The following is a 26204-nucleotide window of genomic DNA, read 5'->3' as shown; positions in this document are numbered from 1 at the left end:
ATGATATGGCTGGAAGATTTATAGTGAGGCTGTTCTTGCTGTATTTGTTCTTCAGAACTCTCATCCCAGCAGTGTGAAACAAGTGTCTACATATGTTGTGGGGGTGTTCTGGCAGGCCCAGACTCTGGGCTGGGGTAACAAGACATAGAACAGCTCCACTTGCTAACAAGCAAAAAAATTTCTGTTGGAGCATCAGGTTTATTTGAGGCCTTGTCTTAACTCTGTTTCTTCAGGTCGCTTGTACTCCAGTTTTGCATTAAGCATCACAGGTGTATTTTGGTTGCTGCTGAGGAGTTTCTTTGGTTTGTTAGGTGGCTGAAGTTTCCTTTTCTTTCACTCATGTATGTTTGGCACTAAAACGCACATATTAGTACTAAAAAGTTTCTTTCCAGTCCCTACTGGAGAGTTAAATAGAGAAATGCCAATAAGAAGGTAAAGTAGGGCATGACAAGAGCTGAAAGATTTTGTTAGGATACTGTATAATGACTAAAAATAAGTGAAAATCCCTCCTAAAACTTTCTTGCCTCCTCCTGTCATACTTAGCCTCGGCCTGAGCAAAATGAGAACTGATGGTGTGTGAGGGAATTAAAAGAACGTGTCTAATACCGAAAAGGAAGGAGAATAGCAGCAACAAACTACTGTCTGTCTGTCTCCTCTGCTGGGACTGATGTGTGCTAATCCAGACAATTCAGATGCTTTTGCGTGAGATGTGCCTAAGTGAACTCTATATCCTTTCAAACTGCTACAGAATAAAGTCTCTGGGGTTCAGTGAGAGGGTCATAGAAACTGAGGGATGTTGCATGGCTGGTATTCTTCTTAAATACAGACTTGTAGTCAGCTGGATGACCCAGGGCATCCTGCTGTTTTTGTTAGAACAGAGGAAATAATCTTGATTTTAAAGTTGTGAGCAATAGGGACCTTGCCTTACTGAAGCTTTAGTGTTTAATGGCCCTATTCTTTTTTTAAAAATTGTACTTTAATTCCCCTCTGAACTTCTCTACTTCCAAATATTTAGGATGGGCTTCTTACTCTCTAAGGTTTTGAGTTTTTTCTATGACAGTGGCTTGACCATATAAGAAATTTGAGTTCAGGTGTCCACTGCAGGATTGGGGAGGGGAAAATTGTTGTTAGGTGACAACAGTCCAAGATAAATGCATACTTCCAGTCCCAGCCTTTTTTTTTTTTTTTAAAAAAAAGGTTAACTTTGTAACAGCAAGCTTTGTGCTGGGTCAAAGTAGATAGGGGATTGTTTGTCTCAGGCTAGAGCTGACAAATCTGGCATAAACACTTTGTCAAATGCCCTTGTTAATTCAGCAGGAACACTACTGTATTCCTAGGTTGATTTATGTCAAATTTATGCTACTGGAAGATGGGACATACAGAGAATCTGGGACTAGCTACCAGGAAAGCGCAAAGGCTCTTTCTACATGTCCCTGGCAGCATAAATGTAATAAATCTTTCATCTCCCTTTACAGTGCCATTGCAGCATTAAGGAAAACTAAGCCTGGGTCTTTTTTGCATCTTCAAGGCTGAGTTAGAGGAGTTTGGGAGGAGACAGCTGGGAACCTTGCACTGTCTTATGTGGATCAATAATTGTGTTTATATTGCGCATGCATCTTTGAAGCAAAGCTTCATCCACCTGAGTGATCAATGTGATGCCTCTAGCCAGTCCTCACTAGGCACTGGAAGAAATGGGCTATTTTAGGAACAGAACAACTCTAAATCCTACAAATTAGATTTCTCTTCCCCTAAAAAAGGCAAATACGTTACGTTCTCCTTTCTACCTTTCATGCCACATGAATCAAGATTTTCAGTGTGAGGCATCTTTCCCTGAAAAGAGAAAGGAACGTCTTAATTCTGTACAGCTTATTTGTAATATACGTACTCTGATGCTTGCCCACCTTCATGGGTGTGCCCTATGTTAAGAGCAGGCTTTTAAAAGAGCATTCAAAGGGATCAAAAGGGGTAGCAGAGAAGCCATCAAAAGAATTTTCTGGATGTGTTCATAGATGATAAAGGATATAGTAATGAGAAACTAGCCAGGGTTAATCCATGCTAAAGGCCTTTAATTGAAAGATATGGTCACCAATTGATCTGTTTCAGTATCTGAACCATCAAGAACAAAACTCTCGAAAGAGGTGATGCCAGGGAAGAACAGCATTGGGGTTGCTTTGTGCAGCAGCTATCGAGCATCTGTACTTGGTTCAGGAAAGATAAGATTTTCACACTGTGATATTGTCACGACAGTAGTTAAGGCCCAAAAGATGCAGGACATCAAGTCTAATGCATGATCCTTGACTGTATGTATCTTGGGGTTCTTTAAAAACAAGAAAAGAAAAAAAAAATACCATGAGGTAATACCTACATTGGTGTTAAGTGATCTGTGCATTCATTGGCAGTCCTTAATACTTGGCACATAGCACTTGCATTTTCAATCAAATTGAGCCATCTCAAGTACCAAAGCAATTATCAAAGCAAGCAGTGAGTAGGCGGAAATGCTGCTATGACAGAATCCAACATCCTGTGCCTGATCTGTAGAGCATCTTTCTCATGACAGGGTTTGCAGACAATCAGCTTGCAGTAAGGCTCAGAGTACATTGCTGGTGCTTCAGGATTAACTCTGTTCCTTTATATATATTTAAAAAGAATTTCTTTTTTCCCCACAATACAAGAAATTCTATTGCGAGTGATCAAAATATGATTATGGCACCCACAGCAAGACAGTTTATTTATACTAGTCTCCATAGCAATAGCTGGCATTCTACAACAGTGTATTCTTATTGCTCTGACTGAGCAATGTTTTGAATAACTGCTGCAATAGAAATATTTTGCATGTACGAGTGAAAGATTCTTTTGTAGTCACCAAACACAACTGGATCTTTAACTCAGAAAGGAATGATCATAAAGACATACTATTTAATATTCTTTGGGTTTTCCAGTTCAGATGGGCACTATTACACTCTATACTGTTAGTATATATATGGTTATGCTGGTGCTAGTTAATAGGTGCTGTCAGGCTTCGACATTATCAGAGAATCCTGTGAAGTGTGGGTTATTAAACTCCTAGGTAATGTGATCATTCCACCTCTGAAAAACCTACAGGGGATGAAACAACTTGGCTTAGTATTGTGAAACACTAACTAAGTGTTGTTTGGGATTCCTTAGTAAACCTACCAGCAATCTCTGAACTGAAGGAGGGTGGTTCTCAGGATTACCCTTTTTCTTTACCTTGGCGTTACAGATGAGGCCAATCTGCAAAATTCTGGGCCAAAACTTAAGCCACCTTAAACTTCACTAAAAGGAGTAGTAAGGGTTTGTATCAGATCATTTATGGAGGTTGTGACTCAACACTGTTCCAATCCTGATCTGCAGAGGTACTGAACCCTTTCTGCAACTTCTGAGGTTCTTGATTTGTGTCCATCTCTCGTTGGAACAGCAGCATTTGTGTATTATTCCCCAAGGAAAAAAAAAAAAAAGTCTGGTTAGGTACAGACATAATTCATTTGCTCGCACTCACCGTGAACTTCATAAGCCACATAGGTTTTGAGTTCGTTACACATAACAAAGATGTCTGGCCCGTAAGACATGAGGTCACGGACAGGTGTCCTGATGATGAATGTGATCTCCTTTGCAGGTCGTCCCTGACGTTTCATTTGCTAAACATCAAATAACATCATTTGGTAAAATCAGAGCCTTGATCCATCAACGCTATGCATATTCCTATTTCTGGAATGATGCCTCAGTGCTTGGTGATTTACGCAAAACTGTATTTAGTACAGTCTTTTAATCCACTCTGTGACTATGGGACCATTAGCAAGCATTGAAAACAGCTCCTATGGCAGATCTTTCTAACGGAGTTACGGTGGAGGGAGGCTGAAGAGAACTGGAAACTCAAACAGCTGAACAAGAAGAGTAGTGCAGTCAGTATGTTAACACAGACCTTCTACAAAAGTATTTCCTCAGTCACTAACCTCTCACCCTAGATGTGCTCAGGTTGCAACCTGGAAGCATGGAAGGAGAAGTCTATTCTCTCAGCCTTCTAAAATGGGGAACCAAAGAGGGCAGTAGCATTGCTTGGCAGATACATTTACACTAAAATTATTTGCAAGTAGTGCTTATGAACTCTTTGAGAATGCTGAGAGTTTTAGTGGGACAGCTTTTTTCTGAACTGCTCCAGAGTGCTTTGTTTCAAGTGAATTTCAAATATATTTTCCTATTTGAGTGCTCTGTTGTCTGGACAAAGTGTCTGGATGCCTGTATTTTCTCTTATGACCTAGGCTTCCTGCTGGTTTGTATCTCATTATTCAGCTACAGCCACAGGATTCCTGTTCTGGCTCATGCAATTAATATGGAGGAAAAGCTGTTGAATATAGAGATACTCTCTTACGCCCTAAAGGAAAATGGAGATCTGAACAATAGCATCTGCAAAGCAATGTTCCAAAATGAAAAATGCAATTTCGTACTGAAATGACTCAGAACTATTTTTAGATATTGCCATCCAAAAATAATTAATGCCATTGAAGGTTTCCTGATATAAACTGTTTCTTAGCAACCTGCAGACCTAAATTTCCTCAGAGAAAACTTAGCTGGGGAGGAAGTGGGGGGGGAATGATGCACCTAATCTTTTTCTTTTGAAAAACCATCCCCATGGCAAATTCCCAAGCCACGTTACTTTTCAGAAAACTGAAATCCTGCCACTTGTGAAAATCTCATTCTCTCAAGAAAGAAAGAGCACGGTTAAGAAACAGCTTGATGAACTTCAGGGTAAACACACACTTAGCAGGGATGACTGGCACTGACATAGGCTTTCAAAATCATGATGGAATTTTATCAGAGAGTTCCTGAAAGCCCACTCCAGTATGCTTCCTTCTTGCTTGTAAGCAAGGAGTTGAGATAAGCTTCAGGAGGCACAGAGATGCACCTTAGTACAAGCAAGCCTAGAACTAGCTAGAGGTGAATGTTTTTGCTCAAGCCTGTACTTGTGTAACTCTCCCCTTTTTCTTCCCAACCATGCCTGCTTGCCCTTTAAACCCAGGATTTTTATAAGGACTCAGTTCTCAGACTTCAAGGGAAGCCAGTGTCTACAAAAGGTTAGTATGCTGAATGCTGAGATAATTTTAAAAATGTCTGTGCTAATTCTGTGGGCTGAACTCATGCTAATATGGTGCTTAGTTCTTTTGAAAAAGTTTTGAAAGCTTGAAATCTTATTTAAACTTTTTTCCTCATTACTGGATTATTTGTTCTTCCTCAACTAGAGCTGCCTTAAAAAAATGATTATTTTTTTTAACCTGCAAAGAATGTGAGGTTATGAAGAGTACCATGCCAAAAATCTAAAATCTCTAAACAGTATTGAAAAGCAGTCCATCCAAATAGTCTTTTAAAACATTATAAAAATAATCGAAGTGATCTACAACACTGAAAAAAACATGAAAACCCTCCACTGCAAGCATCTGAAACAGGGTATTCTAACTTTTCAAAGGTTTCAAATTATATTAATGTAAAATGTCATTGAAATTGATACAACTTGATAATCAAAGGTGTGATCTAAATGGCTTTTAAAGTGACTGTTGGTTTAAAAGCTTCTGAAAGCAGCACTGTCTCTGACATCGGTCTACTTTGCATTACTGTACAACTTTACAAGTAACTACTCCTTTTTAATCTTACCCTGCTCTCTTCAGCCAGTGCAGGAAGTGCATCAAAGCTAGGCATCTCCTTTATCTTCATTATGGAAGCAAAGCAAACTTTCTCTGGCAGCACTCTGGTTGCAATAAAGCCCTGTAAAACACTAGGAATTCTGTTTTTCATTCATTAAGATTGTAATAAAGTCTGTATTTTAGAAGTAATAAATGCAGATAGCTTTTGCCCCAACACTTGGACTAAAAATGTTAAGAATAAAGAAACAAGTCCTGTATTTCAGTCAGCTTTATAGCAGCTTCATCTGCTTGTACATTTTCTGAAAAAGCATGTTCCTTGCCACTTACTGTATCATAGTGCCAAATGGTTTTCCATGACCCATGGGTGCTCTTTTTCTCAATAGTTGCCACGTGCCATTCCTTATTGATGGTCAGAATTTGGAAGTCTCCACCAATGATTTCTTGCTGGCCTGCTTGCATATCGTGAAACTAGAAAACAAAATTAAACAACACTTTTAGACTTTCAAGTCGGTTATCTCCCCAAAGCTTTAGAAAAATCACTGCTATAATAGAATAAATGCTGGCCCACAGGGAGTGCCTGTAGTGACCACAGTATTTTCAAAATGACAGAGAATTAAGGCTGTAGCATTCTGGAGCAGCTGTAAGAATTCTTTTAGTAGATTCAATGAATAATTTCTGTATCTTATAACTGTCATCTGGTGCGTTTAGAGTTTTATGTGTGAAAGAAGTTTTAGAATCTTTTCCTCCAAAGGGATGGGGAAAGAAGCAAGGAAAACTCAAGAAGGGAATATAGAAACAGCAGCAATATATGTGTAACTTGGTCACTATACTCACAGAAGTAGCAAGGGCTGGAGTCAGCAAGAGTCCAAGAAGGAGGGAAGTCACAATCTGAAATGAAAAAACAAAAACAAAAGTGTAACTGCAGGTCTGGCTGACAGATCTGGTTGTGGGAATCCTAGTGCCTTTTTCCTAATCTGGTGTTTAAGTGTATTCCTTGGATCCTTTTTTGCTTTCATACTGGAATTACAAGAATCACCTAAACAGAGTCATCCTTGCTTTACCCTAGAATAATGCAAACTAGACACATAGTAGGTTGCTTTTTAAGGAGCTGAATCTGAAGGTGCTTCTGAGACCTGTATAGTCATATACAGATATTTTACAAGGATTAGGAGAAGGAATTTAAATTTCTTCTGCTCAGGCATTACAATAAAGTAGTTGATCCATTAGAGCGCATTGCTCCAGTTTTGCAAAAGCATTGACAAAAATGGACACAGACTAGGCTTCCTGTAGGTTGAATGACGTGTAGTTAAACCTTCAGAAAAATCCATACCTCTTCATCTGATTAGGTTAATAGGGTCTGAGTTCCTTGCTTTGGAAGAGAAATCTCTCTCCAGAGAATACCTTTTTGCTATAGACAGACATATGCACTTCTAAGAGATAAAGGCAATGGTTTTGAATCTAAGTTTTAGTTTATAAAGAGAAAAAAAAGCATGCAAACTCACAGTAAATTTCATCTTGACTGCAGAGCTGATGCCAGTGCAGGTAGAATGAATGATGTGAACTGTCCACCTTATATATGTTTTCAGAATTAGGTGTGGAATGATTGAGCGTTGAAATAAAATTATTTTGTAATTTGTATACCTGTCTGCATATCACTGAAAATTACTTCCTGCTGCAAATTTTGACCTGCCAGAATCCGATAATTATCAGATAAGAATCCATTTGCAGCGAAAAATGAAATATGTTTTATAGTAACTTTCTGACATGTACCAATTACTCTTGAAAATTCACATCGAACTTAAGACCAGGGATAGCCTAAGGTTGGTTTTTGGTTTGGGGGGGGGGGGGGGGGGGGGTATTTTTTTGGTTTTTTGCTTTTTTGTTTTTTGTTTGGTTTTTTTTTTTTCAAAAAAGCCTTGCAGTAGACAAAAGTAAGAGCCTTTGTACCTTCCAAAATGTACTGTATGTTACCATGTAACCATAGGGTCCACCAAAACAAATTGCCCAAATAGAACATAGCCACTGAAAATTGTTTTACAATAGGCAGTTCAAACTGAAATATTACATATATGTGCAAGTCTGTGGATATTTCTGTTATTTTAGGTGGGAACAATATTTTTTTTTCACCTTGCCTCAGCTTATTTTCTGTGGTGATGTAAGTACTTATTGAATGAGGTGATCATTCAGTTAGGGAGGTTTCTGAATACTTGGGTTTTGTGTCAAGCTGCTCAGTTTCATTTTGTGTGCAACCTGAGTCTCTGGCAGGGAATCACTGTAAAGACTGCAAAATTACTTTTCAACTGGAATCCAGCATGTTACTTAAAAAAGGGGGGCTTTTAAGATATAAAAATAACTTCTAACCAGTGCTGCAAGTGCAATATTAAACTAAATTCTGGCCTCAGTTTCACCGAGTCCAGCCTGCAAGTCCAAAGTGACACTTTTGATACATACCGTTACACCAAATGGTGGTTATATTATTGGTTTTTTACAAGCAGCAGAGCTTGTCTGGCTTTGTGTGAAAAAACGTAGGTTTGTGCATGGGCTCTGAGGGCAGACCCCACTCACCGTCGCCCGCTTGTGGCGCCGCCGGGAAGAGGAGGAAGGGGGGGGGCAACAAAAAAAAAAAAAAAACGAAGAGAAACATGGAGAAAACTCCCTTCGCAGCCCGACAGAATTCAGAATTAACCCTTTGCTGAAGGAACAAAAGAGCTTGCTTTTGCTGAGGTGCGGGAGAACCGAGGCGGAGGGCTGAAGAGCAGAGCTGAGGCGGCGTCGGGCGGGAGAGCCCTGAGGCGCCGGTGGGCGCGTGACAGCGAGCAGAGTAACGGTTGGGAAAAACGGCGGGAAAACCCTGCTGAGGCGGTGGCGGCGAGGGCCGGGGCTGCTGTGCCTCAGCGACCTTGGGGGGAAGGAGCCGTGGCACATTTATGCCATTCCAGCTTTATTAATTTACAGTTGTTGGAAGTATTTCTTCCTGAAAGACTGGTGTTAGACCTGCTGTCAGTGTCTGGAATGAGAACATCTATTTTTGTGTTTAAAAAAAAAAAAAAAATTCCTCCACAAATTGGGTACTCTCAGCATCCCGAATTTGTCTTAAAATACATGAAGGTATTCAAATATATTTATTAGATTATATTATAGGGTTTTAATTATATTTGAGTCACTCTTTTGAACTTTTTTCTGTCAATACAGTTTTTCAGGTGTGTTTTTAAATGTAAATGCAGTTGAATCTTTATATTCTGCCTGCTGTGGAATAAGAGAAAAACAGAGCAGTAGGACTTGGGATAAAATCCTGTCACTTTGTAATGCTGATGCGACGTGCTGATGGGTTGCCCTCAGAATTTAAATTACAATTTCAATTAAATTAGGGAAGGTGAAGATCTAGTATTTTCCAGACAGCCCAAGTTACTGAAGTGATTGTTGTAGATCACGGAAATTGTATCTAGTGATAAAGCTCAGGCCTCATCCTTGTTGAGAAAGATCTTTCCTTGTAAGGTAAGCAACTCCAACTTTGTGCACTGTTAAGAATATCTATGTATCTCTGTGCTTATATGCACATTTTGAGAGTCACAGTGTTGATGACTCTTCAGGTTCACTGGAGTCCTTGCTGTCATGTCTCTAGTTAGAAGTCTCTTTTTGAGTCCTGTTCTCTTCCCTATCAGTCTAAACCTGAATCAACTTAAATTTGAATAATGCACTTTGTGAAATGTAATGACATCCCAATTAGAGCAAGAAACCTGCCAGAATGTAATATCGTCATTAAATTCCTTGAGTGTGGGAAAAGCAAATACTTGCTTCATTGGTTCAGTAGTAGTTCTGTGTTTTCTGTAAAGTTTGAAATGTTACTGTAGGACACATGGTTCATTTAAGCTTTTCATGGAATAGAAAAAGCTTGGACATGTATTAAGCATCATAATGTGCAATATTGTAGTAAAAACAGGAATCTATGTGCATGAAGTTAAAGTAATTTTGTGAGAAGCTGGACGTTGCTGCAAATGTTTTGTGCCCTCTTGTTGAAATTTTGGCCTTAAACAAGATGGTATTGGAACAGGCATCGTCCCTTGACGGAAGCATCCATGCCCTGGTATTCCCTGCCAAGGGGACTACGGACTCTCTGATTTGAGCTCGGCAGAGGGTATCCCTATTTCCCTGCAAGGCCGCTGCCCTATTTACATGCAGGGCTGTGACAGCTGGGGCTGTGTGATGTTGTGCACCACAGACCCTGCTCAGGTGAGATCCCTGCTACCTCGGGGGACTTTAAGTCATCATCTGTTACAGAGTCTGGCCCATAGCCTTCAAGGGCTCAAAGGCCCCCGGAAAGACATTTCCCAGTGACATGTGATAGGATAAGCGAAGAGGGCTGTGCCTGTTTTATCTCGGGGAAAATGAAGTGTAAAGTTGGAAAGGGAGAGGAGATTCTCAGCAGAAGCCCCAGGCAAGTTGGACAGGAGCTTTGTTTAAATACTGCAACCATGCGGTTGCTTTTCTTTGGAGGTGCTAAAATATATTTGGGTGCAGTTTTGCTTTGGTTTTAATGTCGGTTAACTATTAAAGATGCCAGAAACTTTTTCCTGAACAGAACAGGCTGCTGCATCCTTTATTTACAGTAACCCTTGCCTGTTCCTGAATGGGTAAAGTGTCTCTTAGAGTAAGTCCTTTCAAACTCCAATAGAAGGGCCCCTGAGCAAGGAGAGAAGGTGAAGATTTGGTATTTTCCAGACAGACTGAGTTACTGAAGTGATCGTTTTAGATTAAGAAACTAGTCCCAGCCATTTTGCCTTAGTTTTGGCCTAACTACAATTGGACTCTTTAAAATTTTCAACTTTTAATTGGTTAGGGTATGCTTTTTTCCTTCCTGTGTTAAACATTTACAAAACATTAAGTAACATCTGTATTCAACTCTAAACTTCATTTAATACACTTAATTCTGTTATTTGCATCTTGATTTCTGGGTTGATCAGAGCAATAGTGCATCTGCCTCTTTGTAATTGGCCATATTGCATTGCAATGCTTATTTTTAAAGTAAAACATTGTAATACTTAGTATGTGAAGAAGTTAAAAATAACTCAGATATGCTTATTTCTATAAATCTGGACTTCAGACTGTATTATCTTAAATATGGCTAATGTGGTAGCTGTAGTACCATTTGCTCTTAGTAGTGACGAATAATTGCTTAAGACAGCATGTGAAGTCTCACTTGGAAATTGTACAAGATGAGGTTTAAATGCCAAAACTGGGATTTTACAAGAACACTAGTTTAGCAACTTCTCTTTGGAATTGCTTCTACTTTTTTAAAGGATTTGTAAAAGCACAGTGCAGGCCAATGTAGGTTGATGATAAATTTTACCGAGACACCCCCTCAGAGCAGAAGAAGAGACAGATAAAAGATTGAAAATGTGATGAAGAAAAGATTATCAAGGAGAAAAATCTTGTTCATGGGTACACAGTTCTATGAATCTTCTTCCTCAAAACTTTGTCAGGAATAATTAATCACAGTGATAGGCAGTTCCTTAATCTTAACTTTCAAGCATGAAATATCTTGCTTTAAAAAGTCTGATCCTGAAAGAAAAGGAAAAACTGATTAAATTTGGACTGAGAAAATAAGAGAACAATGTAGCTGAAAGTTTTCCGACTTAACGTTGGATATGTAGCAGGAAATGTCACTTTAAAACTGAGCTGCATTTTTCTAAACTTATACTACAGGCAACTGTTCGTGCGATCTTTTTGGACAAATCTAAGCTACAAATTGGGTTTTGAATCTCAAAGTCGTGCTGTGGCAGGACCCATGGTAGCTAGGTACATGTACAGATTGTACATGCATGAAGTTGCCTAAAAAAATTCAGACTTCTGTCAACAGCTAGAGCCCAAAACCTTCCTGAAAAAGCCTGATCTCCAGGTTGTATGCAGAAGAGTGACAGACCTGCCGCTTTTCCTTAGGTACACACTTACTGATTTATAAAAAGTCATAGAAAACCACTGCACTCCAATAATTAACTTGTTCATCTTCACTGAAAGATTTCATTTTCATCCTTATTGGTAAGGTTGTTAATCTTTAATTTGGTATACAAAACACTGTTACTAGTGTACTTACCAGGAGCTGGCTAAGCAAGGTAAGAGGGAATTCGTCCGCGCAAAGCTTGGATGCGTTTTCCGTGTGGGCGCAAGCTTTGGAGTCTGTTTCTTGAGATAATGAAGTGATTCTCTCTGGGTGGAAGTTGGTGAGGACTAGGTCCCTAAGCATCAAAGAAACAAACCCAGGAAACGGCATTTAGAAAACCCCAAAATGGAGTTCTGAATCTGTACGCATGTCTTTGATAATGGAGAAAGGGTTATTCCGGTGCAATGCAACTTTTGAAAGACTGAAGTTTTAGAGTGACTCAGCCATGCTGAGAAACTTGTCTTCAGTTCTTGGAGCCTTCTCTCCTTTTTGTCCATAGGGAACAAGTACTTTTCACAGGCAATTGATTAGTTTCCTCACCACTTTCAGCATCCTACCTTGGGTACTTGAGGTGATACAGGAAATGGTTTATCAAGCAAAAACCTCTTGTCCATTTTAGCAATGATACAGGTGTTTTTTGAAAATACCTCGGTTGCAACATAGCCCTATTAAAATAAAAAAAAAAAACCTTTTTGTTGCAAACAATATACAGTGAAAGATAAGTGGATTGCCAGAGGGAAGCAGTGGTTAAAAAAAGGCTTTATACAGTACAAATAATGATAGGGAAGGAAAATACTGTTTTTTCAATTATGTTGTCTAGGTAAATGTGTCATGGAGGCTGACAAGGGACTTTGGTACAAGGTAAAGTAAATTGCCTTCTCCAGTAATGCCATGTGTATGGAATGTTACACTGCTTAAGTCAGGTGAAGGAATTCACTGCTGAAAACATCAGTGCAGCATACAGTACAGCAGAAACAATAAAATGGTTAAGTGAGAATGTTTTTAACAATCTCCTCTAACATCTTGTTAAGTTGTGTTGAAGCTTAGGTGTTTTTCAAAAACCTTTTTTTTATTTTCCAGTTTCTTGAGCCATGTTGGCAGCCACTTACAGTCTTGATGTCCCAGACAGATTTCCAGGCCTCAGAGCCCTTCTTTGAGTCGGTGCTGACCCCTGTGTCAGACTGGTGTGAGTTTTCACTGTGGTGCCCCTTAAAGGTTTTCTTGCCATTCTGATTTTTGAAAAAGACTAAAGGGGATAAGGATTTAGGTTTGTGTATTCCCAGTAATCTTACACTCAATAAAGCAATAGCTCTAGTAACCACGTTTTGTGAAATTATGGCTCTTAGAGATCAGGTTAAAGGGGAAATAATTTCTGGCCTTAGAGGGGAGGCTGGGAAGCCATTAGTATTGTTGTGTTAAACCTTACATTCAGGCTTTATCTAGCCCTGGTTTTCATGTGTCTGAAGCATCCATCTTACAAAGACAGACAAGCTTTATCATTACTGCTCTATGCTGCCTCCATACAGAATGCCTGTTAGACCAGGTGGAAAAGATGACGTTGTTTCATTTAAACACTGGAGAATTTCCTTTAAAATTAAACACTAAACTGGATGTTCAGAGTCTAACTTGAAAGAAAAATTTCTAGGAAAAGTAAAATAATTCTTTATTGTTCTTTCCCCAGCAGGAACTTGCAGGCAAAGGGTTATTCACAGTATTTCACTGTATTTTGTGGTCAGATCCTTCATGCTAGTACGTGTTTCTCTCCACACAGTTATTTTCACAGTGTTCATGATAATCTCAAGACAGACTTTGATAAGAAGCACTGAAATATTTTCTTTGGTATAAAAAAAAAAATGCGGTGTCCTGCTAAGTATCAGACTTGAAAATACAGCTTCACTTTCAGGAACGTATTTTTCAGAGGCTATAGCTACAGACCACTAGTTCTTATGCCAGCAGCGTATAACTGCATGTAGCTGTATATGTACCCTGTTAGCAAGAGCTGGAGCCCGGAAAACTCTGAAAAAGAATCACAATCTGAAATGAACATTTGAAATTCATGACACTTTAGCATTGTGACTGGTTATCTTGCATCAAGTTATTTGCTGTCTCAAAATAATTTTGACTTCCTGTTTAACTTGGTGTACATGCTGAGCACTTTTCTGAAGTAGAGTCTAGTTGAAGAGTATTTAAATATGCAGAAGAATTTTTTGCTAATGAGCTTACATCAGATAATCAATTCATATAAATTACTCTTAACCTCAGCAGTATACTTTGTACAGGTAAGAAGATGATTTAAACACAGTGGGTTTTAGAATATGTCCAGCCCCAGTTCAGTAAACTCCTTGGGAAAAGGTGGTTGGAAATATTTTGTTTAAAAAAGTGAACCCTTCACCCTGAGCTTTTCATTTCAGACATGGAGCAGATGCATGCAACATCCATGTGCATGTGTGCCTATTGTAAAGAGTTGGAATATGGGTGCACAGTATAGCTTTGTACTTGGAACACAGCAGAAATGGGACCTGAGCTTCCTCATAGTAGATCTCATGCCACTGAATATAGGGCTATTCGTGTAAGGGTAGGCACAATCATATTTGTACAGAAGAATGTAATGTTAAACACTTTGTTACCGCTTTATAAAATTATACAGTTTCAGTGACTCACATGCTTGTTGTTGCTCAGATTTGTCAAAACTACTGCTGATATGTTTTTGAGATTTAATATTGTTGTGATGATAAATTCTTTTGTAATATTAGTTATTGTGAACAATTATTCTCTTGGAGATAATCCCTCCTAATATTGAACTGGTCACAAATTTCATCTGCTTCAAAGGAGGATTTTTGTGAAAAAGATCCAAGTGTGACTCAGAGTATTTAGCACTAACATTTTGGAATTTATCCTGCAACAATTTCAGGCTGCTGTAAATACCCCTGCTTCCCAGTCATGCACTTGGAGTCTCTCATGTCTAATGGTTCTTCTCCTATGCTCTCATCAGACAGCTGTGCCGTAACTTTATATAACTTGATGAGACTGTTGACTTGCATTTGAGTTGTGAATGAGAGAATATTGCCCCTTCAACATTTTACTTGTGCGTCTCACCCTTGTAACAGAGCACTTCTCTCTGTCACGTTTGAGTAGGCATATGGAGTGAAGTCACTGCCAAAAGTGAAATTTCACCCATGTAGTCCTGACCCATTTGGCATTTTTACTTTGTAATCCCTACATAAATCAGTAATAGTAATAGTTCGCTAGGTGCCAAGAAGGACTCAAAGTAATTTTAAAACTGTCGAGCCTTAACAGTTTTATGAGAAAGTGATACATATACTTACAGTGAACTTCATTTTGATGGTAGGCAAAGCAAGATCTGCTGGTAATTGATGTGTACTCTTACTTTTTATACAGTAGTATCCCACAGTTAAGTCTTAAAATGGGTTTACCTTATTGGCACGTGCCCTGTGTTCACAGAATTGTGGCAGGTTTCCTGGGGAAGTGCTCTGATAAGAGGAGGCTTTGATACCAGCCTGATTGAATTTATGACATACAGGAAGATGAAAGAAAACTTGTCATGTTAAGTTCAAGGTATTTTATAGTAACTTTTAAATGAAAAAAAAAAAAATCGGAACCAAAGAATAGATGTCTAATAAAATTGGTAGTGACTCTTTGTGCCTATGTGGCAAAGGACTCAGCCTAATATTTTACCCATAGCTGATACCATCTTTTAAATCGATAGAGGTAGTAATCTTGCTATGTTAAAAATGTTGAGTCAGTCCCCAGAAATCATGAGGCTGGTTCTAAATAATAGAAATTACTGAGTTCTTTTGTTAACCTTCCTTTCTGAGCTCATTCAGTTAGGATCTGCTTTCCAGTCTTCAGGCATGGCCTATGCATCTTCACAGAGCCTCTTCACAAAAGTGGTACCTTATTATGGACTAAGGGCTAATTCTAGAAAGGGACCATAAACTGGAAATAACAAAAAATGAGTAAGGGAGGAGCAGAAACAACAGGCATTTTATGTCAACTATTATTTAGAAAGTAGATTTTTAAAGTCTTCTGAATTTGATAATTATATACAGAGCCATAGCTTGGGAGCTTATTTGCCTTGTTTGTTGCAGAAACTTGGCAAAATGTTTTGGTTTTTTTTTTTTTTTAATGGTCCAGTACAAATGTCCAAGTCTCTTTGCCCAGGAATATTGTCCATTGCTGTTTAATAAACTAAGATATATAGAGAGATCCTCAGACGATTTAGGTTTGTTTCTTAGCTGTGCCTGTTACAGAAGAAGCACTTTGAGACGAGTTCATTTACCTACTCCAAAAGCACTTCTTATTTAATAGCAGCTCTGTCAGTCCCTCTGTATGCTAATCGTGCACTTCAGTATGGGTTTGTGCATTTAAGTTTGCTTTTTGTTGCCAGAATGGCATAATAGGGACTCAGTGTCATTATAAACTAATGTCTCTGAACAAAGTTCTCCACTGTCATCAATTGCTGAGGATCATTGCTGCAGCTGTTATTGGAAAAGCCAGGGAAGCTTACCTTAGTTGAGAAGGTGGGGTCCAATTCTCATTTACACCGGTCAGGGCCACACTGTCATTCTGCTACGAACTGACGCCTTGCTCGGACTATGTGAGTGCAGAGGAGGTGTAGCAGTCTGCCAGCACTGAGTGGAGAGCTGTTTTTCATCTGTTTCGCACCCACTTTGCAATTTGCATAAGGTGTAAAATATGGTGAATGAAAGTAATAAATTACTAAGGGAAAAGACTTACAGTTCTTCTAATAGGACTGATTTGTGGATGCCAAATGGAGACAGGTATGTCCTTAGCCTCCAAGATGCACATAAAAGTCTTATTTTGTGTGTCACGAAATGCTCTCATGTCTCTGGAAATTTAATTAATTGACTGTTTTTTAAGAAAGGCATTGAGAAACTGAACTGTATAATGCTAATCCCTGCAGTGTCGTTAGCTATGAGTTGGAAAGCAGTTTTGTCCATTTCTTTCGACAACTGTAGCCAATTTGGCCATTACAGTAATGTGTCACGCTTGGAAGCCTGAATCTCCAAATCTTCCATCAACTTCTGATTGCTTGAGTAGTTTGTATGGGAAACACACGCAGCTAGAGCATTTGATGTTAAGAATAGCTTACAAAACTAATTACAATAGTAAAGCCAGGAAAAAGGGCAGGGAGGGGTGCTTTTACTGTGTAAGACCCTGTTCTTTTTCCAGAACAAGTTTGTCTGTGTCTCATTTTTTAAAGCTCTGCTCAACTTATTCTGTTTCTGTACTAAATTCTTGTACCACTGTGCAGCAAACTCCCAAGGCTGAGCGCTGTTCCAGTTTTAACCCTTTTCTCAAATTAGCATTTCATTTTGTGCACACACTTAGATTTTCATGTGTTTTTCTATGCCTTACTCTCTAGCAAGAATAAAACTGCTGAAATTACTTCTGGATTCATCTTTGAAGCTGGATTTATTTCTTTAACTATGGCATGTGATTAATTCTGCTTGACCTGACCTTGTGCCACACAGATTTTTCTAGACTGCGTCACCCTGTCTTTATCTAGTGTGTGCATGCCCAGCTGAATGCAAATGGAAGCATAGAGAATTTTGTTGATTTTTTGAGGTGTTGCTTCATTCTTTACTTTTCTCCCACTACCTGCTCACTCCCTGATAAAGTATATATTTATGAAAAGTACCTGGGGAAAAAAAACCTATGAGTCACAGGGAGAGTTTTATTGTGATAGTATAATCTCACCTTAACTTGATTGAATACATCTCCCTTAGTGTTAAAATTCCTGTTTGGTAATCAGACTTGAACTGAAATTGTACCACTATTCTTTTCACTTGATGTTCAAGGTTCTTTTGTTTAAATTATTTTTAGTGGATGATAGTGCCAAATAATGGGTCAAATTCTTCTGGCAATTTTACATACGTAGATTAAGAGTAATTCTGTACCTTAATCATGTTTCATCATGTAAATTATAATGTATTTGAAAATACTTGGCCTTATGAAAGTAACAGAGAAATTAAGTTTCCTGTGACAATAAATGTTGCTGTGTTGTAACAACATATTACTTGTTCTGAATGTTACTCAAATTCCATTTTCTGCTGGCTTCCCTGTTATGACCAACCTGACTGCAAGTGTAATAGTTGAAGAAAAAGTGATTTTATTTGGGGAAAAGTTTGAGAGTCTTCACTTAGATTAAAAGTATCGAAAGCAAGAAGACTACTTTGAGAATGTGGGCATCATTGTGAAATTTCATGTTCACTAAGGGGTTCTGACTCATGGCTTCCCAAGCTAAACCTCACTCTGGCTGAGGACTGGTGGAAGTGCAATTAGAGCAGGTTATAGCCCTTTTTATGCAGCTCTTTACTTCGGTTACTTATTATAGAAGGGTGCTTAGAGGACTCTGGAGTAGTCATGGGTAGTCTTGCCTCCGAGTGCCTGTGTGCTAATTTTGTGTATTAATGGGAGATGTGTGATTAACTGTGGGGGAAAAGGTCTCCAAAAAGCAAGGCTTTCCTATATCTATAGTATATCTAGGCTTTGCCTGAGACAACTAGGAGTATGTTTGTTCTCTCTTGCAATAGTGTTAATTAGTCAAATGCTTTTTAGGGATTAATTTTCGGCCTTGTCTGATCAGATCGGCACAATTCAGTCAGTCCAATGTAAGGTGAAAATCATGAGATTGTAGCTATTGTTGTAATTCTCCTTCGCTAAATAACTGTCGATTTCATGTGTTGCTCTGCTTGTACCTGTGCCTAAGCGTATTGATGCTTAAGAAAGCAGAAGCTCATGTTTCTTGGGTGTTTTTCAAAAGAAATGAGTATCTGAAGACATAATGACGAATGGAAAGTTAATTTAAGCTTTAGTTTAAGAGCATTTAAAACTTAGTAAAGCTTTTTGTTTTAGCTTGTGGTGCCTGAACCCTGTTAGATTCCTGCTATGAAAGGCTTATTTGACTGCTGAAATCTACTCTGAGTATTTCTGACATATCTGTAATCTTAGAAACAAAGAATTCTTTGAGAAGAAGGGACAGAGCCAGCTTTTCAGAGGAGGGTAACATTAATCTAATCTAATTAGTCTAATCTAACTGGGCTTGTCACAATTTGATATCTGTTTATATGTATTCTGATATATTGCTTAGCAGCACAGCTTTGTTCCATTTGAGATAACATTTTCCATGCAGACTTAGGTGGAATAAAGCACATGCATGCAATTTTGTTTTTTTCATTGAGTCTTGTTTGCTGAGAGAGATTTCCATACAATCTTTCACCTTTTTTCCCTGATGACTGAGATGACAGAAATGTGTTGGCTATTAGGTTGAGTTCTCGTTTTATTAGAAGGGGATAGGCCTTGATTATGACATTCTAGTAGAAGGAGTGTGATTTGTCAAGGTTCCAGCACTGGCTGACGTGGAATCACAGATGAGTCGTCCAGGTGAGTTTGCAGCCGTAGGATAGATAACACTTCTCATGGCAGCATAGTGTGGCATCGACATCTTCATAAAATACCGAAAAAAGTGGTAGCTTTAAAGGAGGAATCCCCATCCTGCTCCTTTTGTTTTGTGACCTTGTGTGAACCACACATCCTCTGAAGTTTCATGTCACTCCTTTGTATACTGAGGAGGTTAGATGTTACCCAGATTGTCTTGTGAAGCACAGTTGTTATTCCTAATTATGTCACTAATTTCAATGCATGTGTTGTATACATCATGGTAACTGTTCAAAAATAAGCAGCACTTCTTGTTAAGAGTTTATGCATATATTTAGATGGAAGAAATGGCTAAAGAATTCATCTGTTTGGTGGCTGGTGTGTAGGCCACCATGACATAGGTATTTCTTTTCAGGATATGTCTGCAGACTATCAGGCTGTTAGGGATTACATTTCAGAAGACAAAATGCAGTTTGTATGAATGAGTAGCAGAGTTATTCCTGATGCCATTTAATTCTGGACAATATCCTGTTAAATACTTAAAAAATGGAACCAGCAAGAGTAGGAACTCCTCTAAAGTTTAAACCGGTAAATAATAGCCATTTGTAGCATGATTGATTTTACAATAGCTGACTTAACTGAGTGCTCATAAAATATCGGGGTCAGGTTATCTGTGCCAACCCAAAATTCAGATATGAGGCTTACCACAGTGTGGCATGTAGATATGGACTTGTTTGAGTCATGAAGGAAAGTTCTGTCAAGTGTTTCCCACACCTCCAGCAAGATATAAATGTTGAAGGTCTCTGGGACTTTCCTGCATTCTTACTTTCTGCAGCCTCTTGTTCTTATCTGAAAGAAAAATGAACGGATTTGTGAGTATATCCATTTTTATTGAACTTCTAAAAGTTTCTTATTTGTAAAAAATCAAAAGGATAGAGAAGATGCTCAAGTGGTATGGTACTGGGACTAATGTGATCTGTGTGCTGTTTCTCTGGGTTGTTCAGTGGGAAACGTGCATTTCTTGGGTGTAGGGTAATCCCCTTAGAGTCAGTGGAAGCATCATTTGAGCAAAGAGTGCAGAACTTGATTACAATCGAGAAAGGGGATTTAGTTATGATTCAATAATTACAGTTGTAGAGGCAAATCAAGAAGTAACATGGCATCAAGGAGGGCCTTTTGAAAAATACAAAGAATGTAATGATTAAGTTATCGTTCTGCTTTTTCAGTTACAGGCAAAAGAGAGCAGAGAGCCTAATAGCAAGAATTTTACAATGAAGAATTGTAATTGTTTTCAACTAATACATGTGTTAAGTGGGTAACTTTTCAAACAGATGCTACAGCTGCTTCCCTCAATTCATGAACAGTTTTGTGGGTTGTTTTTTTATGGCACTGCCTGGTGTTTCTGTTGAGTGAGAACGCTTATTCCTTTTACAGGCTGCAGTTCTTGTTTTGCTGGGAGTCTTCTGGACTCAGACTTCTGCATTGGATGTAAGTAGACTGGTAAGCGTTCCAGTGTGTGTACTCATTTAAAATGTATTGGATCCCTGGGCAGGGGGCGAATGTAATAGGAAGAAAAGCACAAAAGACGCTAACAAGTTGCTTATTGCCAAGTGTAGAGAAAAATAGCATTTGCCAAAGGTGACAATCATATGAGCCAAGGAGGCGGTTCTGCACAGGTGCACAGTAACAAGAAATTTGGGGAGGCATAGGTTCCCTTAGCTCAAGCTAAAATTTGGAGACTATTGCGGTCTCCTGCCAGTCCCTGCTGCCACACATGACGACTGGGATGCCCCATGTTGTTTTTCTTCAGCCTGCAGTGAGGGCTTGTCCCTTCCTTTCTCACCCTGATGCACTCTTGCATTATTATTCTCTACCTCAAGAGCTACCTGAGACTGCTAGAGAGTTGTTAAGGGATTTAGTATTTACGTAAAGCAATCAGACTTGTTTGTTTGAGAGAAACCATTTATTTAGATTGCACCTTTTAAAGGTGTAAGCCAGATGATGAAAAATGATTTTGTGTTTTCTACCAAAGACCTTTGTAGTGCAAGAACCTGGCAATGACTATGTCACTGGAACTATGACTATCCACAATGAGAACCAGATCGTTGAAGTCAATGTCCGTTCTGGCCTGTACTCCTCCGATACTATTTTTGACTACTCAAGTGTAAGTAAATCTAAGAATCTGCCTAGGCTTAATCTCTGAGGAAGTTTTTAAACTCAGAAATTATTTTAGTGTATTCTTGCCACAAATTGTCCTGAAACACAGTTTCTTTGAAGACTCCCATCACCTTTCCTTCTCTTAGGCCATCTCTTTGTTTCACACATATGATGGTGTAGTTTAAAAGACTTATCACGAAACCTATGGTGGCAGGTCATGAAAGTGAGAAGAATGTCACTGACCTCAGAGAGGTCAGAGTTGAGAATGGGCTGCCATCACTCGTATGGCAAGTGCAGCAAAAGTCTGTCGGAAAAGATAAATTTTGAGTCTTACAGACAGACACTAGTGTGGGCAGGTCGCTTCTATTCCCCAAAGGTGACAATGTAAATGCAGAGTCATTCCACAATAGCAGTCTGGGTAGCCACTTCATGTTTCCTCTAGACTGTTCTAAGGAGTAGAGGGAATCAACTAATATTAGTGGTAGCCATTTTTAATTAACTATAATTTTTTTTTTAATCACAGGGGTATATTGCAACAAGGTTACTTTCACGAAGTGCCTGCTTTATCTTGAAAATAAACAAGGAATACATCCCAGAGCTGGAAGAAATTGGACGCCTGGCTTTTGAAAGACAGGTGACTTTGTAGCGAAACCTGTACTGCATACAAGAAAGGCTACTGGATAAGAGTTGTGTGGTGTGATGGGAGCCCTCCATTCAGCCTTTAAGAACGGCTCTTCTTAGGAATGTCTTTTACTGCATTAGCAATGATGAAGCAGATCTGACAAGACAGAACTTCAAGGGATTATCGTATAGAACATTCTTTTAAGATAATGAATAATCGTGGCCCCCACTGCGGTTTTATAGTGGGTTGTCATTGTGACTAGAACTGTAAGATCCCTTGTCCTTGGAAGCAGTGTAATTTGACTATTTTGAGGTGATCGCAATATGAGTTCAGACAGGCTTTTCCTTTCTTTTTTTCATTGTCATGCTGATGGTTTGAGCTTGACATAACTTGAAATAATTTTGTTTGCAGAATAGAATTTAGAAATCAATTTACTTTGACCAGACTTTGACTTGACTATTCAGGCAAAGATTTCCTGAAGGTGGCTGGAAGTATTGCCTGGAGATAAACTTGAGTTCTGGCCCATTTTATGACAGCCTAACAGTAGCGCATTTAGAGCAAACCTTACCTGCCAATTAACATAACTTATTATGATAGTAATACAGCTCAATTTTGCTATGTTGGCAGAATTAGTATCTAGTGAACTTTGTTCCTGAATAGATTGAAAAAACTTATTTTTCTTTAAAAGCATGTAGCTTCTGTAGCTAATGGTTTGTGTGAGGCAAAGGAAGGTGATTTTAGATTTTGGGATTTTCTCAAAGGGTGTCCTAGTAGAATGAAGCCAAAGCTACATTACTGATGATGTCTAACATTGTCTTTTTAGACTATGAAGGAAATATACTCTCCAAATAATGTGTGGGTACAGTTTCAATCTGGCCATTCTGTGTTTGGGAATATCAAAGACTGGCTTCGCTACGGTAGACACATTGAACAACTCTGCTCAGATCTGCCTCTCTACAAGCTTGTAAAGACTCAACGTAAGTTATGAGATCAGAACATTATGCTTCTGTTACAGTGCATAAGCACCATTCTATCCTTTAAACCTAAGTCCACGTGGCACCTTTGAGGCAGGAACACATTGCCCTGTTTTAGAGAGGAGGAGTAAACTACCTAACAGGATTGAAAGGGTAAGGCTCTGGGATGCTTTGGAAAAATCTGATAAAGCACTGTTTTTCATCATTAGGCATCTAAATATCTGGAGCAGCTGTCCCAAAGTGGTTTGCTTGGTGTCAGAGGAAGCCACTGTGTAGCAGCTGTACCCAACTTATGCCCTGATGATATAATGGTCCTACAAGGCATCTACCAGTATGCCAGTATGCTCCCTGCTGTATGTGGGTTATGGGAAAGGAGGAGCACAAAGGTGATTTAAAGCCGTACAGACATTTCCTCCCTTTGAGTTACACCATAAAAGTTTTACACAGTATCCACTGAGACCAACAGGAGCCTCCAATAGGACCATAGCTGGGGATTGAAATTTGTGTATTTAGCAGACTTTTCCTTGCTGGATACAGGGATCTTGTCACTGATAATATCTTCTTTTTCTTGTTGTTTGGTTTTTTTAGCACCACTGAATGCTCGTGGCTGTGCCAATGCAGGAATTCCAAACATTTTGGGCATTAAAATCTGTGAAAAATTCAATTAGGCTGGATATTGACAATTCTGCTGCATGGAAATGGCTTGTTTCTGTGCATGCTTTTGTGACGGTCGCCATGTTCTCCAACCGAAACAAAACTCGGTGTTAGACTCAACTTGCTTATCCTAAGCTTTGAGTGCAACAAACCCATGATATACAAATAAAGCTAATGCAGTAATTAAAATGCTTTGTCTTTTTTCTTCATCCAAAAGCAGAACAGAAGTAAAGTGGGCCTTGCTAATTTCCTACAGAATAGATACCTTTCCCTTTGGTGCATTCCTGTGCTCAGGCTGCAACATGACCTAGGCATTGGTATAGGCTTGACGCCAATGAAGAAACTGTAACAGATAGTTTTTTCCAGTGGAGAGCTTGCCTTTGGCATCAGCACCGAGCCTCTTTAGGTGCTGACTCACCTTATGTACTATGTTACCAACATTTGCAAAGAAGCTTGAATTCTGCAGGGCCAGGGAAAATTTGTAGCAATTTCAATAGGTGCAATGGGTCAGAGCGCCTTTTGTTGCGGGCATTTTTCAAACCAGGATAGAGACTGTCCCAGTCCTAAAAAGTTTGTAACCCAGAATAAAATTATCTTTTCACACAATGCCAGTGTAAAAAGAGCTGTGACCGCTTGCTGAGTGCCCCGCGTATGTTGGAGAGTAGTTTGTGTCAGGAGCTGATTAAAATAAAAGATGAGGCAGCATTGGTGCTGCCTGCCTGCTCTCCTGGTAGATTTCGGTGAATGGTTGAATTCACACATCTTTTTCCATCTGTGCTTGGAAGGACTGTATATTTTGGGGCTGAAGACTAAATGTTTACTGTTTATTGGAACCTTGAATGGCTGCCAGAGGGCAAGGCATTCCTTTGGAGTCCAATTTGAAAATTGGTCAAACCACCTGCTATTTATTAAAAGAGCATTTTATCATATGCTGAAACTGTTCTTTTAGATTAATTGTATTCACAACAGGCTGCAGATCCTTGGTGATCCAAAGAATGTTTCTGGAGAGTCAAACTTTGGTAATTAAATCCAGGAATACTTGTGTGTGTCTGCAAGATACAGGATAGCCTGTTTAGCTGTATTTTGAAGTGGAGCTCACTGACGGGAAGTGAAACTAGGTGTTGTAGTTGTGATGTTCTTGGCTGAGGCACGGGGGACGTAAAACACCTCAAAGCACTATTTGAGAGCACTGCTTGGCAAGAGTATTCATGTGGGTTGTGACTTTCAAAGCTTTTGTGGTTGCAGTATCCAGAGAGGCTGTTGTTTCAAGACCTTCAAAACTCAGTTGAAAGCCCTAATCTAGGTTCCAAGTGACAACTGTCATGTTTCAACTCTCCTTGTGAATACTTCTCTTAGAGGGCATGGAAGTCATGACAAGCCCCTGCTCCAAGTCAGCCAAGCTCTTCAAAATATAGAAAATAACTGCCTTAACTATCTCAGGCTTTATATATCTTTGGATTATATCTTTAGAGATGCTGACCTGACATCGACTATCCAGTGGAAGTTTGAAGACCACAGACTGAAGTAGACCCCAAAGGAACAAACTGGTAGAGCTTCCAGAGAGGCATGAACAAAGCTGAGTATGAACAAAGCTTTGTATGAACAAAGCTGAGTCTTATTCTAAGGGTATTATTTAATTCAAATTTATTTAAAATAATTAGTCAATGCAATCTGCTTCTCTGTCTAATTACAGTATAGATGAATCGGAACCTTTACTGTGTGTCCAGTGTAATAATGGTCCTTTGAGATTCTCATCCTATTCCTACTAGTTTAATCAGAATTAGTCACTTTAAAGCAACCCTCTGTGTACCACATTCATTTATTAGGGGAACAGTGTTCTGAGACATGTGAGTGAGATCTGAATAAAACAACTGAGTGGTTATGCATGGTTACGAAAGATGCAGGGCTAAACTCTTTCATTGTCCCAGGGATAGAGCCTTACTCATGTGAAGAGAGTCCTAGTCTCTTGCATAGTTGCTTACAGATCATGAGGACTATTCTGAATGGACAAAATAAGGGATGCATTGCTGCCTTGATACTATCAATGGGAAACTGAAGTAGAAACTACTCTGTATGGTTTGACTGCTATCATGGAAATTATCAGTGACCTAGGCAGGGACTCAGTCCAGCTCTTCAGTCTTCAACAATGGCTTAAAGTGCCCTTCTGTAGTTTGACTGAATTTAATCTAAATTATAAGCATATTTGAGGTCTTACTCTTTTTTTTTTGTTTAGAAAGTATTGCATATACATCTAAAAGCTTACCAATAAGCTTTTAGTGTTTACTGCCTACTAATTTTGAAGGCAGTGATACAAGCTTAGTAGATTTGCACTCAACACTAGAGCAAATAGTTCTACAAAGAACTCTGAAACAAGCCTCAATACCTTGTTATCTGCCATTTAATTTTGTTTGAGCTAGGGAGGTAGTGTTTCTGCCCTTCATGTACTCAAACATGGAAGAAGATTGTTTCTAGCTTTTATTTTATTTCGCAATCGTACTGTATCAGTCAGGCCTGTTAGTAAAAGAGCAAATATATTGGCTATGTTTATTGTTTGATAAATAATGCTGCAGCTATCCATCTACTCTCACAGCACCTCCAATGCCAACGTGCACAGCTTACAGGAAACTGTTCTGGATGAAGCACGCTGGAGGCAAATCTGTTGTGACGTGCTGTACCTTTTTTGGGGTACAGCTCACAACAAAGAGAAAAAGAAGCACAGGAAGAATCATATACCATATGACTTGTACGCCCATGTTCTCCTTCCCCCTGTTTTTCAGAGGATG

General features: G+C 39.0%; 2 protein-coding genes across 2 annotated transcripts; one reads left to right on the top strand and one right to left on the bottom strand.

The window, feature by feature from the left end:
• Window positions 1-2104: 2104 nt before the first annotated feature.
• Window positions 2105-12253, bottom strand: GKN1 (gastrokine 1). Its single transcript, XM_052805460.1, has 7 exons — window positions 12240-12253; window positions 11746-11887; window positions 6485-6542; window positions 5982-6103; window positions 5665-5775; window positions 3518-3656; window positions 2105-2317 (listed from the first exon to the last, which is right to left on the bottom strand). Exons 1-7 carry the CDS (start codon window positions 12251-12253, stop codon window positions 2223-2225), a joined length of 681 nt encoding a protein of 226 aa, XP_052661420.1. The 3' UTR covers window positions 2105-2222.
• Window positions 12254-19777: 7524 nt separating this feature from the next.
• On the top strand, window positions 19778-23596 carry GKN2 (gastrokine 2). Its single transcript, XM_052806585.1, has 6 exons — window positions 19778-19886; window positions 20449-20502; window positions 21047-21178; window positions 21695-21805; window positions 22617-22770; window positions 23356-23596. Exons 1-6 carry the CDS (start codon window positions 19875-19877, stop codon window positions 23433-23435), a joined length of 543 nt encoding a protein of 180 aa, XP_052662545.1. The 5' UTR covers window positions 19778-19874; the 3' UTR covers window positions 23436-23596.
• The last annotated feature ends 2608 nt before the right edge of the window (window positions 23597-26204 follow it).

Source organism: Harpia harpyja, chromosome 13 (assembly GCF_026419915.1).
Source record: "Harpia harpyja isolate bHarHar1 chromosome 13, bHarHar1 primary haplotype, whole genome shotgun sequence".
Classification (NCBI taxonomy): domain Eukaryota; kingdom Metazoa; phylum Chordata; class Aves; order Accipitriformes; family Accipitridae; genus Harpia; species Harpia harpyja.
This window is presented reverse-complemented; position numbering and strand designations above follow the sequence as displayed.

Excerpts from the sequence above, each read along its gene's own strand:
- GKN1 (XM_052805460.1), bottom strand. Across the intron at positions 6,543-11,745 it reads CCTTGCTTAGCCAGCTCCTG|ATTGTGACTTCCCTCCTTCT; the intron begins GTAAGTACACTA and ends TTTTCATTTCAG. Across the intron at positions 6,104-6,484 it reads AGCCCTTGCTACTTCTGTGA|GCCAGCAAGAAATCATTGGT; the intron begins GTATAGTGACCA and ends ATATGCAAGCAG.
- GKN2 (XM_052806585.1), top strand. Across the intron at positions 20,503-21,046 it reads CTCAGACTTCTGCATTGGAT|ACCTTTGTAGTGCAAGAACC; the intron begins GTAAGTAGACTG and ends TTTCTACCAAAG. Across the intron at positions 21,179-21,694 it reads CTATTTTTGACTACTCAAGT|GGGTATATTGCAACAAGGTT; the intron begins GTAAGTAAATCT and ends TTTTAATCACAG.